This window comes from Dipteris shenzhenensis, chromosome 9, assembly GCF_047967505.1.
Source record: "Dipteris shenzhenensis isolate YYH24624 ecotype China chromosome 9, Dip_SZ_1.0, whole genome shotgun sequence".
Classification (NCBI taxonomy): Eukaryota; Viridiplantae; Streptophyta; class Polypodiopsida; order Gleicheniales; family Dipteridaceae; genus Dipteris; species Dipteris shenzhenensis.
Genome location: NC_141604.1, coordinates 30,555,323 through 30,568,284, shown reverse-complemented (window position 1 = coordinate 30,568,284; position 12,962 = coordinate 30,555,323). Strand labels below are relative to the sequence as shown.

The 12,962-nt window shown below is 39.8% G+C and overlaps 1 protein-coding gene across 1 annotated transcript; it reads right to left on the bottom strand.

Moving 5' to 3' along the window:
• Positions 1–8,435: 8,435 nt before the first annotated feature.
• On the bottom strand, positions 8,436–11,618 carry LOC147898499 (uncharacterized). Its single transcript, XM_087379184.1, has 4 exons — positions 11,511–11,618; positions 9,415–11,126; positions 8,718–9,298; positions 8,436–8,579 (listed from the first exon to the last, which is right to left on the bottom strand). Exons 1-3 carry the CDS (start codon positions 11,616–11,618, stop codon positions 8,767–8,769), a joined length of 2,352 nt encoding a protein of 783 aa, XP_087235310.1. The 3' UTR covers positions 8,436–8,579; positions 8,718–8,766.
• Between the last annotated feature and the right edge of the window lie 1,344 nt (positions 11,619–12,962).

Here is a 12,962-nt window from a genome sequence, read left to right as displayed (position 1 = left end):
CAGCTCCACCAGAAGTTCTCCCTAAGACTAGCATCCCCTCTAAGACCTGCATGGCCCTTCCACCGCATCAAGTTAATATAGGTTTTTTGGACATCCACTAACCCTACACATAGATCAGATCCCACAATTTAAACTGAAAACTAGGAGCATAAGCACTCACACCAAGTCATTTCTTTCGAGGTACGAACTCCTTTTCCTTTTGCATTTTGAAGAAACTACTTACAACACTCCACACATGGAGGAATACAGAGAAACATTTTAGGAATCGATCAACCAAGCAAGACAACATTGTGGAGATCACATCAAGCACACCCAATACCCCCATGGATTTAGGGACTCTCATTGCCTCCCACATAATATAATGTCATTGCCTAGCTAAGGGCTAGCTAATCGGTCTTCTGCCCAGATAAAGGACCTTAACATTTTTCCAATTGCCTGCTGCCAGTGACTTTTTTTGAATCTCCATAGCGTGGCCAGATAGGTTGAAGAAGCTACAAGCACATGCTTAACTATGAGGACCCAAGCATTCCATCCCAGTAAGGCACCATGCTAAGCCTTTATCTTTATCCACACCTTATCTTCAAACCAATCAAATATTTGGCATAGTGTAATGCCAACTCCTAGTGTTGCACCCAAATATCTCACTACAATTCCTTTCTCTACCATCATCAGACAATGTAATATTCCAATCTCCTATGATGAGTAACTAGTTCCTAGCATTCATCAACGTATTTAAGGATAGCCAACTTTCAGTTCTTGATGAAACCTCGTTCGGGGCATAAAACCCAAGCACATTAAATATAAACTCCCAAATTGACACATCAATAGCTAAGTATTTAGCAGTTATATCCCTAAAGAGCTCTCTCCCTCCAAGAGACATCATCGCAAGACCTCCCTTATCTCAAATTGGGGAATTCACAAAGATATCAAAACCTAGCTTTTGAAGAGCAAGCCAGATATCATCATCTTGTCTACATTTGATCTCTTGAAGAACAACAATATCTGGGTTCCATCTTTTGATGGCACCAATGCATGCCTTCTGCTTCAGCTTATCACAGCGTCCTCGGACATTCTAGTAGACCACCACTGCTCAAGACAGTGCAGATTTATCTCTTGAGTTGGGCAATAGCTTTGTAGGCATCTCTTGTGAAGTTAAATCTGTTTTCCTTGCCTCCAATAGACCTCGTCATTATTTTAATTCTTTTAGCGATGCCTTTCAACTATAGCTTACTGGCGGAGTCTTATCAATGTTTTTCATGGCATGAGGCCTCTCCTTTAAGACTCTCTTCTTCATGTTTGCATCTTGCAACTCTTCTTGGTCCTCATTACTACCTTGGGCTTCCTCCACAACAATTGCACATTGTTCTTGACTCTTTGGTGGTGTTGTCTTTGTGCCAACATGGAATTAAGTAGCATAGAATGTGTGTGTAGAGTAGCGGCAAAGCTCCTCTTGTACTTGCATAAGGCTAGGAATAATCTCTCTTAGGAATCCAACTTGCATGTTCTACATGCAAGTTCTACATATGATTCCTACATGTAGTTTCTACATGCAACTCCTACATGCAACTTCTGCATGCATGTTCTACATGCAAGTCCTACATGCAGTTCTTCCTACATGCAACATGCAACATGAAACTCCTACATGCAACCTCTATATGCAAGTTCTACATGTAGAGAGAGAATGTCTTACAATTCCTACATGCAAAGAGAGAAGCTCTCCAACTTATATAAATACCCCATAATGAAATCCCACACTCTTTGGGGCATTGTGTTGAGTTCTACTTTCATATTCCAAGAAATTGTCTCCAACTGTCCATGCTTCCTTGCATTCCGCGTCCAAAATCATGTCCTAACCTTGCAACTCCTCCTCCCCTCTCCTCCAACTTGCTACCCTTCCGCTCCCTCTCCTCCTCCCAGCTCCTCCTCTCCCTCTCCTCCTCCCTTCTCCTCCCTCTCCTCCTCCCTCCTCCTCCCTTCTCCTCTCTCTCCTCCTCCCCCATGCTCTTACACCTTCTTCCTCTCCCACTCCTATGCTCCCCCCAAACCCTTAGTCCCTCAACCCTTAACCTCCATGATCTAGAAGGGATACAAGTTCTCTGTCATGTACTCTACCTTGAACCTTGGATTTCCCTTCTAACCCTTAAACCCCTTTTGAACCCTGGAACCTATTCTAAACCTTGGAGCCTCTTCTAAACCCTGGAACCTCCTTCTAAACCTTGGAACCTCCTTTTGAACCTTGAATCTCCGTCTAACCCTTAAAACTCCTCCTAAACCCTTCAGCCCCCAATGAAGGCGAAATCTTTCATTACTCGAGTATTGATGATGCACATTTCTTTCACAAATGCATGCACTATGTTTGCTTACCAGACTTAAGCCTACGTCTCTCACCGGAATACGACCCGATGTCCTAGGCTACACTTATACTACAAAGGACGACACCGATATATCTATAGGTGACAAAAATCCTTAGAACCCTACTGAGAACACCCTGCTCTTCCTGCGGAAGCCGTGGGAAAGAGCCAACAGGTGGGCTCAATGATTCTTTCATTTCAACCCACAGATCTTTGATCCTAGTCTTTCCTTTACCACCGACCACCTTCCAATGTTCTTGAGAGTTTCCATCATGAGGTTTAGTCGACCCCTCCATTGAGTCACATGAATCTTGTTGACAGGAGGCCTCTGCATGTAAAGTATCCAAGGATGATCATCATCTAGCAACCTCCCTCGTCTCTTACATGTCCTTTCTCTGACCTCCTGTAGATGATGAAGATGACTTTGTCGTAGCATCTCGATGCTATTCACTCCTAGTGTTCTCATGGCTACCCCCATGCTCTTGCATGATCGATTCCTTGGGCTTTAGGTTTTCAATCATGTCTCCTATCTTGTTATCATCCTTGCCATTGCTTGCAAGGCTCATGTTATCATCCCTTTAAGGACAATTGTGTGTGTAATTTTCCATCTGTTTGCATAGGTAAAGGCTTAAGGAAACAGACCAAATCGGACTTTCTGTGTAACCACCATCTCTTCCGAAAGATGTACTACAACATAATCAAGGATAGTTTGACTATGATCCTACAATATCCATTCCTTCCTTGCTTCGAAGACTATTTTTGCAAAGAGGAGAACCACCAAAATATTCCCTAAAGAGTTACCCGCCAGATCAAACACATTCCCCATCCATGCAGGCATTCTGGGGAAATCGGGCACCCTTTAAACAAGAATTTATCCACATTGGACGACGGACTCCATGGAATCATAAGGACCACCGCACCCATAAACACAAAGAAATGACCCGGTATATCATTTCTAATCTCTTTGGAGACACAATGCAACATTAAAACCCTCTCCCCGTGAATGTTGCATTGTATCTTTCTACAGGAATGTCACACTCATAGGCCAAAAACTCTCACAACTCACCCAACATAGGCACTCTCCCAGTGAAAAAGAGATAGACTCCCCCTTTTGCCAACTTTTCCACCTCATGCTTAATGGCATCAAAATGAAGATAGCAAGGGACAGAATGCTTGACCCCATGTTTTCTGAGATAATGCTCACCTTTTGGTACTGAATGTTGTCCTCTCCCTACCATCTTTGACTAGAGTTACTTGATTGTAACCATTGTGTCATCCATGAAAAAATACATTTCGTGACCTACAACCTTGTCCAAGGAGTTCTCAATTAATGGCATTGAAAAAGGTTCCTCTATAGTCTATTCATTTAATTTTTTAGTGATCAAGATGCACCCTTAGCTTTCTATTCCTATCAGACATCATTAAAAGAAGAAACAACTAGTCACTTTGGCCACAACATAAATGAAGCATGTTACAAGAAGAAGGTTGAACAATACATTCATTTTTGTATTGAAATCCTCAGGTAGTTATGTATTTATCTAGACTTTTTTGAGTTTCCCCTCAATAACCACACTCCCTATTTTGAATTTAGCCATTGATACAATATTCATTGCTAATATCTTCTCTTCTACATGCGTTATGAATGTGTCTTCAATTCTCCACTAGCTTTGGTTTGCACTCCATTGGCATTTAGATTTTATTCATCACTACTTGTAGCTCTTTGTTTTTTGCTTCAATTAATAAGGTTTCCTTTCCCCAATTATGGATGTCTTTATTTAGCATAGTGTGGTGCAAATTATAGCAATTTCCTCTACTTCAATACCTATACTTTAGTAGCCATCGTTTCCACCTTCCATTTAGCATAGATTGGGTAATTTTCAAAGCTTTAGTACAGTGTGGTGCAAGTTGAGCAATTTCCCTTTTTTGAAAACTTCTGAGGCTTTGTTTCCCTTCTTTTTTTGACTTTGATTTCCCTCCTTTGTCAACTTTTGATCTTTGTTCTTCATCTTTCATCTTTGGTATGAGTTTTTTTTGCTAGTCCATGATTGACTTTGTTATCATAATCTAGTTTATTTTGCTTCAATTGCCTTGCATTTTAGTAACCATTTTCTTGTTTCTTTCCACAAGTCTTTTGTTTTTTCTAGTTTTGTTGCTCTCACAAGATTTCTTTTGACCTTATGACTAAAGTTGTGTTGATATCCATCAACAACACCCCAAATGTTGGAGGGTTTTATAATTTTCACAATGCTTTTGTAATAGTTCTAGCTACTGTTTCTTAATCTATAGCCACAATCCCATGAACTTCCTTTCTTTTGACTATTAACCTAAATAACTTCCTTCCTTGTTATGCACTTGGTGGTTTTCTATGACCATCATATTGTTTTTGTAAAAGATTATTCTTTGCAGTTATGCCCTAAATTATTGCAAATATTGCAATATTCTCCCATTCTATAGTCAATGCTAAAGTGTCACTATACTTTGTATTTGTTACACTAGACTTTCCCTTTTTCTTGGGACACTATAGTGGCCTTTTATTTTAAAATATTCCCCTCTTCATCATGTCCCTCATAAGCACATCTAATGTATCTCCACTAATATCATCAATTTTTTTGATGCCAAAGCACTGTCACATTTTTCCTGTTTTACAAAGATACCTTGGTTTAGATGTGCTATATATGTGCAACCATTATACGACCACCACATACCTATGAATGTTCACTTGTGCATTGCTACTCTAGACTCAAATTTTTCTTTGACTTCTATATGCATCTACTTAGATCATCATTGTTTGTCCATTTAGGAGAAAAAAGTATGCCTAAACAACTTAAAGAATATGAACCATTCATAGAACAAATTCATTGCCTTTCATTATTAAGGTATATACACAATTAGGGTATACCCAACTCCCCCCACACAACTAACTTTTTCCATTCAATATATTCTCCTCTCCCTTTTCCAATATCTATTTTCGTATTTATAGTTTGTGTCCTTGTGCAAATCAGTTTGCCAATCATTCTTTTGTTATTTTGCAAGTTTACACCTCCTAAATGCTTTTATCTTTGATTATTTATACTTTGGATGGTTGGAATTTGTCCATTTGGCCTTTGATGAATTGTTCTATGGTGGTTTGTTCTACAATTGGTTGTTGGACCCCAATCATATGGCTTGAGAAGGGGCTTATCATTTTCTAGCGATAGAGGATCATTTGTTGGTGAGATTGATTATTCAAGTGGGAAGGTTGGCATTCAAGAGGAGTTGGTCGGTTGTCTTAATTATCATTATTAGCCTCCTCCATGTTTTATAGATATTTGTTCTCCCTACTAATCTTGAACATATTGAGAGCTTCATTCAGCTCATTCTTATCGATTTGCATGGGGTATCAAATCATCTTAGTTTTGTAAACACCATCTAAGTCATGAATGCTTTCACTACCTTTACTATCCTCTTCATCATGATCTTTGGATCCAATGTAGGTTTGTGAACACTAGAAGCTTTGTCTTGATTCTATGATAATATTTTTAGCTTCCTTTTTGAGTTGTTGCTGCTGTAAGATCAAAAGTGAGATCATGGACCTATTGTTGCTACATGGTTGCCACATATTTTTGAAGTTTCTACTTCTTAGCCCTGAATTCTTCAAGGTTTAGAATTGAGAAGACAATGCTTATCAACTATCTTTGACAACTGTAGGTTGAGATCCTTTTGAACGTTGGTGCAATCTACTAGGATAGTTGGTTTTTGGTCTCATAGTCCATTTTTCATGATTCCTCTAGCTTCTACAACTCCTTAACTTGATGCCAAACATTTGATGCTAGAGTGAGTGTAAATATAATGGGTTGAATGCTGTTGGTAGTGCCCTAGTTACTCAACTAGTAGGGTTGGGTAGTCAAATCTACTAGCGGCGGTTAACAACTTCATTAGCTCCCCATGAACTATTTCTATTGCATTTTCCTAAGTATCTTTAACCTTTGCAACATTAAGTGAAATTCACCTATGAGATATGCCTACATTACCTCTATGTTGGTAGGTGATTGCAAGCTAGAGGAAATTGACTATGAGATAAGTCTCATAATCTTCAATGGATCTAGCCTCACCCCACCTTGCATGACTTCTCTAGGAAATTTTTGTATCAAATTCTTGTAGAGCTCATGCAATTATACCATTATTTCATATATCCATTGTTTGGAACTTGTAAGGAATCGGCCATTGATCCTCTAGCTATCTTCACCCTAACAACTATGCCATCAGGTCAACTACACATGGTAGTATTTCCACCAAACCCAAGAGCTTTAGATTATTTTAACTTATCCACCATGTGGGGATGGAATTTCAAAATTGAATAGGCTTTGATTAGGCTTCTTAGGTGTGGATTGTGAACCAGTATCTGTATTGTGGTGGGACTTCTTGATTGTGGCTCCTAGCACAACAGGTTTTCCTTTGTGAATTTCATGTGCGTCATCTATTTTTCCTCATTACTAGTCACTGAATATGCCTATATTGAACCTAAGGACTATTATGCAAAAATAATGTGGGATCTGAGTTGGATATGAAAATTGAGACAATTTGATCTGTACACTGAATCTAGCAATAGGATGCCTAAAATGGACCAACAATATGTTCCCCCACACCAACCGCAACCCACTAAGTTGTAACAAGGTCCAATAGGGGTCATCCATTGGTGATCAATAAAGAAAATTTCACACTACCTTTTAACACTCCCATGCCACTAGTGTTGGCATCATAAATTCCACAAGATGCAAATTGGCCTTCCATTTCTATACACCCTATACAATAGAGGATGGGTGAGGAATGGGAGACACCCTAACATTGAGCCAATCCCCCTTGGAAAATTATTTAGCCAAGGAATCTTAAATCTATGGGTATTGGAACCACACATCTTGAATCTCTGAGATGGAACCACACATCTTGAATCTCTGAGAGAGATTTAGAGAAAGGACATAAAGAAGAAGTGTCAAACCTTTATTAGAAAGTGTTATGATCTGTATCTCTAAAGGAACACCTCCCTGTTCACCTCATGGGAAATTGAGGCATTAAGCAATCTAGATGGTAGACTAGAATGGTCTTGCCAAAAAGTAAGACCTTTTTTGGAGAAAGAAAAGAAGGCCCATCCAAGGACAAAACACCTTTCAAGGGAAAATTGAAACTATTTATATGCCTCCATGAAAATAGAGCAAGGGATGGATGGAATAGAATCCATCGTAGTGATGGATCGAATAAAATCAATTGTACAAACTTTTGATTAAGATATTCCATCAGGTTAGGCTCTAAGAGATCCCACGAAACAAAAGACCACCCATTGCTATGAAAGCTCAAAGGATCATTTGAAAATTGACAAATGTGATTGCACTTGTGAATCCATTTTTTGAACTAAAATAAAATGTGAATCTCAACAACAAAAAAAGAGAAGTGAGAGAGCAGATTATCCCCAAACCCTAAATCACAATGTGAGGGGGCTAGTAAAATAACAATTGAGCACATGTGCTCGATAGCACTGCCCTGTTGATAGAGGAGGATGCTCATGTGTTCATTTGGTAGGGATGGCCACCCGAGAGAGAGAGAGAGAGAGAGAGCAAGGGAAGACGTGGCAAAAAGTGATTAGAGGGACACTTTTGGAAAAAAGTGTACCTGCAAGGCAATGCTAATAAAAGCAACATCTTCCTTGATTTGTGTGGAAAACACACACACACGCGCGTGCGTGTTTTTTTGGGGTGAAAATCCATACATACACACACAAACACACACATATCTACATATACATACGTATTCCAATTTTAATTTAGTACTAAATTTGAAGTCCACCACCTTGGTGAAGTGTGTAAGATGAATATCACATAAATTACTCAAAATTCAGCATTAAATCGTATCATAACATATTGATAATGTTATGATAAATGATTTGATAACATATATCAAATCATTTATCATAACATATGCGAGTTCTGAGCAGATGATGACAGCCAGATCATGTTAAAGAATTACAAATCTGCAAGTTTAACCTGCATATTTCAAATTCTATACAACAATCATACTGAGATTTTTAACAATCTATATTTGGTTTGCCGCTAATGGCAAGGTGTACCCTCAGACTTCACTGATAATCGAGCTGCTGATTAGTGGTTGTTTGAAATTTGAATGCGGGGGCAGAGAAATGCAACAGGTGCCGCCAATAATTTCATATGGTCCAGCAGATGATCCTACTTGAACTCTTTTCTGCACGCCAAAAAAGTAATTAGCACACTTTCACTCCTACTAACAATGTATGGCAGCATCGTGCGATACTAACAGTGATTTTATGGGTTAAGAGGAGGAAATTTAAAGAAGGAAAGCTCTAACAGTTAGAGATCATACAATGTAAAAAGCGATTTTGCTCTGCAGTTGCAGTTGCCATGAAGCTGTGTTAATATTGGTGGCTAGACATGGGAGAGGGTGACTCGCTACAGGTGCTTGATGTCCGACAACTGGACTCCCCTTCATGCATGTTTGAAGAAGGACCTGTACTGCTATTATGAAGTACCAATTCAGCTATATCCTCATGCCATGAGCATTGGAGATGGCCATTCTGACGACGGTCTGCATTTATGTTTGTAAATTGAGAGTTGGTATATTCGATCCCTCCTTTTCTGCCATCCTTCTTTCTCTTTTGGGTTTTTCTTCGAAACAAGATGCTTTTAGCAAGAGGCCCAGACCAAATCTTGTTTACCCTCTCAAGTTCTTGTCTCTTTTCAAGTGGTAGACCCTCATAACAGTTGAGACAAACACAAAAGCTGTCCAGTCCACATTGTCCGAATGGGCCATGAGGCGAAATACGAGTATGCTTAACACAATAAACAAGCTGGCATTGACGGCAATAATGTTTACTAAATCTCATCCTCCAATCCGATAAGCAAAGCAGACGATCAAACCGAAATTTACATCCCTGGAAATTACACCTGGAGTCACGAGGCAAAGAAAAGACCCCAAAGTTTAGAACAAGTGATTGAAATTTTTGTGGATTAGCTTGGTTTTGAGACAGCTTCACATAATGTTATTTTTTACAAGAACTTACATATATCGGCTCTGGCCCAGAGATGGAGTATGATGCCTGAAAGAACTGAAAGCCTTCCAATTTTCATCTCCCGTATAAACTTCAGTTTCCCTTTCACTATGAGTAGTGATGCCGTTCATACTGCCTACTCTGGTTGGAAAAGATGCACAACGAGCATCACATGGCAATTTTGAAAGGCGCCTTGACCCCAAGCTAGAGTAACTCCTGTTATTGTCCCTTACAGGCTGAGTGAACCTTCTGCTTTGAGAATCCACTTTAATTTTACTTAGAAAGGTGGTTAACAGACCTTTTCTCCTACCAGATGTACAACCCAGTGTAGAAGAATCAGACTGTTCTTCTGCAGACTTCTCCAGACAAGCGAAGCCTGATCTGCTGCATTCATCCATATTACTGTCGGGGATAGCTCCATTGCTCTTAACTGTGGCTGGAGCAGGAACAGTAGAAGCATCAAATTGCCGCCAAAGATTGCGCTTCGAACTGTCAGAGCCTAAAGTGTCCATGTCACGAAGAGCATTGGTAGACATGACCGGCTTACTAGCACTAAGTTTATGATTTGTAGGCAAGCTTGATGGGTCTTGGTTGACATCATTGTTTGCAATTGATGCTACACCCTGATCTTCCTCCATACTTATTGCAGGATCATACAATGAATCTCTCTCTTTTACTCTATTCACTGAATTATTCAACTCTTCAAGGCTGCAATCTACAGCGGGAAATCCTTTATAATTACCATAACCATTACTCTGCAAGAACTTTAATTTTGAAAGGCACATCGACAGGTACTGCACTTTTGAAAGCAAATATTTCCAACAGGCACTAGCTGAACACATTGTAGAATAAAATTTTATCGGTACACTCTTGCTGCTCTGAACCTCAACTAGTCTAAATTGAATCATCCCCAAAATTTTCAATCTGAAAACAAACCAGGCAGCCACTATATACCGAAAGAAGTAGCTGTTTCTAGAGAGGAAAATCAACCCAACAAGTCCACCATTTAGAAAGTAAATCCAAAACCATGATGCCTTTACCAAATCTTTCCCTCCACAAACTCCAGCTTCAAGGTCTGACAGACACGAAGTGGTTGCAGTTGCAGTAATTTTGCATGGAGGCTCCTTTCTCTGCATGGGGGTTGGTATGTTATCCTTATCAGACACAGGCGTCACCAAGCCAAGTTCAGCTGAAAGTTGACAATCTGAAGCCTTGCAGCTGTGTAACATAACCCATTCTGAAGGCCCATGACCACCCCATGCTTGAATTCTGTAAGAGTAGACTCTATCCATGTGTAGCCCAATTTTGTCTATAAAAGAGTTCTCCTTTGTATCATTGACTACTGATACCCATGAGAAGGTTCCATTATCCCAACGCTGTACAATATATTTATGCAATGGGGGATAGCCTGTTGATAATGGATATTTCCAGTGCAATGATATTGCATTACAGGTGGACATTTGACAGACTAATTCCCGGGGGGGGCCAGGGGATGCTCCAAGTCCAAAAACTTGCCGTACTAGAGCATGAACAATCTTTGTCTGATGAAGTCTACTTTGCACACCAAGTTCTTTCATAGCCCAACCTCCGCTCTCAATGAGAGCAAGAAAATCCATCCCATTTATTGCATTCTGATGGAAAACCTGTGCATATTGAGGAAGTTGTAATCCATGGGTCAACCAGTTCACTACTTGATCCACAGTAAGCATGGGCTGGAGATGATCCTGCCACAGATCATAAATGTGAAGAAGTTACTTGATTGCTGAGGCCACCTCTCTTAGACATTTTTTTTGGATGTCCAAGGTTTGTTAACGTGCAAGCAAAAAATACTGTGGCAAAGTTTGCAAGGAATTGCAGCACGAGTCATACGTTGACATCATGGAAGCGCAACTTCAAGAAGCAAAATTTAAAATGAAAACTAATGAAAACGTCCACTGGCAAGGTCTCTAATACAGGCAGGCTTTCTCAATGATTGAATTCTGATGAGTGCCATTCTACATCAGATTGCTAAATAAATCTCATAGGCACGGTATAAAGAAAGAGAAATATTTACAGACAAAAAACCAAACTATTGTTGATCAGAAGAAAGTGATAGCTCTAGTGCATACCAGTATCTCCTCAGAAGAGATTGACTTGCCTTCATAACTGAAACCAGTAATGGAAGGGAAGCATAAATCGTTTTGTCCAGCTTTGGTTTTTGTACAATCACTCTTCATAGCTTGAATAGAACTATCCAACTTACCTCCAAACAGTGCCAGAAGCTACATGCATAAAATTGCATAAAAGTGAAACACAATCAATTGCAAGAGAACATCTGTATGTTGTGACAGTTGATAAATGTCACCGGCCAATATAGAAACAAAAGTACCTTTATAACCTCTTTGTGCTCAATTTCTCCATCTCCATTTCGATCCACTAAGCAGGGGAAATTCTCTAGATTCTGTCCAGCATCTGTAAAGAATATAATAAAATAGCACCAGGGGTTAGAAGAGCTTCACAGCTCAACTGAGCTTTCCATTGAAAACAAAAAGGGACTCTGTTAATGTTCCACTAGTAATATTCTTATAAGCTGAAGTATTGCAGTAAACTATAGCCAGCAGACCACCCATACTGGTACCACAGTAATAACATATGAAAAGATAGGAGCAGTCAAGTGAAAGACAAGAGGTGGCAATAATGGTCATTTCATGGATTTCTGAATTGGCCCTCAACAAGTGCGAGTGGTCTTGGCATAAGGCATAAGGTACAATATCCTAGACCAGTTTCAGACAGGGGACTTGAAATCCTTATCAGGTGACTTGAAATCATTTACTTTTAAATAAACCTTTCAGCCCCTTGATTCATCACATGAAGCCTTATCTAAGCTAAAATATTCTTTCTATGTGCTACTCCCACCAATTCAGATAGTTTATCCCAAAAGTTTACTCAAGCTGTTAGGTCTAGACCCATCTAGCCCTAAATGAAGACATATCTACCCAAGCTGCAAGGTGTGGACAGGTTTCACCTTAAACCTGGACTCCATGCAGCTCTTAATACAAATACAGGTCATGGACAGGGCTTCTTCTTTAGGGTCTCATGCTCCCCCTCCTATTTGCCTTGGGTTGGAATTTGTGCGGTTAACTTTGACTAAGAGTCTGTTCAGATCCCCATATGGTTGATACATTGTCACCATAAGTCCCCATGTGGTTGATACATTGCCACCTTAAGAGCCTCCTATACTCAGGGTCACATGGCAAGGCGAGTTTTCTTAGATGCACTGACCAGATGTTAAATGGCAGTGAGCAGCACACACTCTGTTCCTGTGTACTGAACTACATTGCAGCCTAAAGTGCCTCGTATTAAGTGGGCTTCCTGAGTAGCTGGTCACCTTTACCAGACCTAGATTGACATAGCAGATATTGCTACTTTAAAAGCAATGTGGGAGCCCAAAGGGGCGAGAAATGCACTGTCCATCAGCCCATATATCCAAGGTTTGTCATTACTCTAATTGATATGTAGAAATTTTCATAGACCAATTGCTCTTGTGGTCGCTGAGCACTCTCAGTCCTTCCATCGCATAT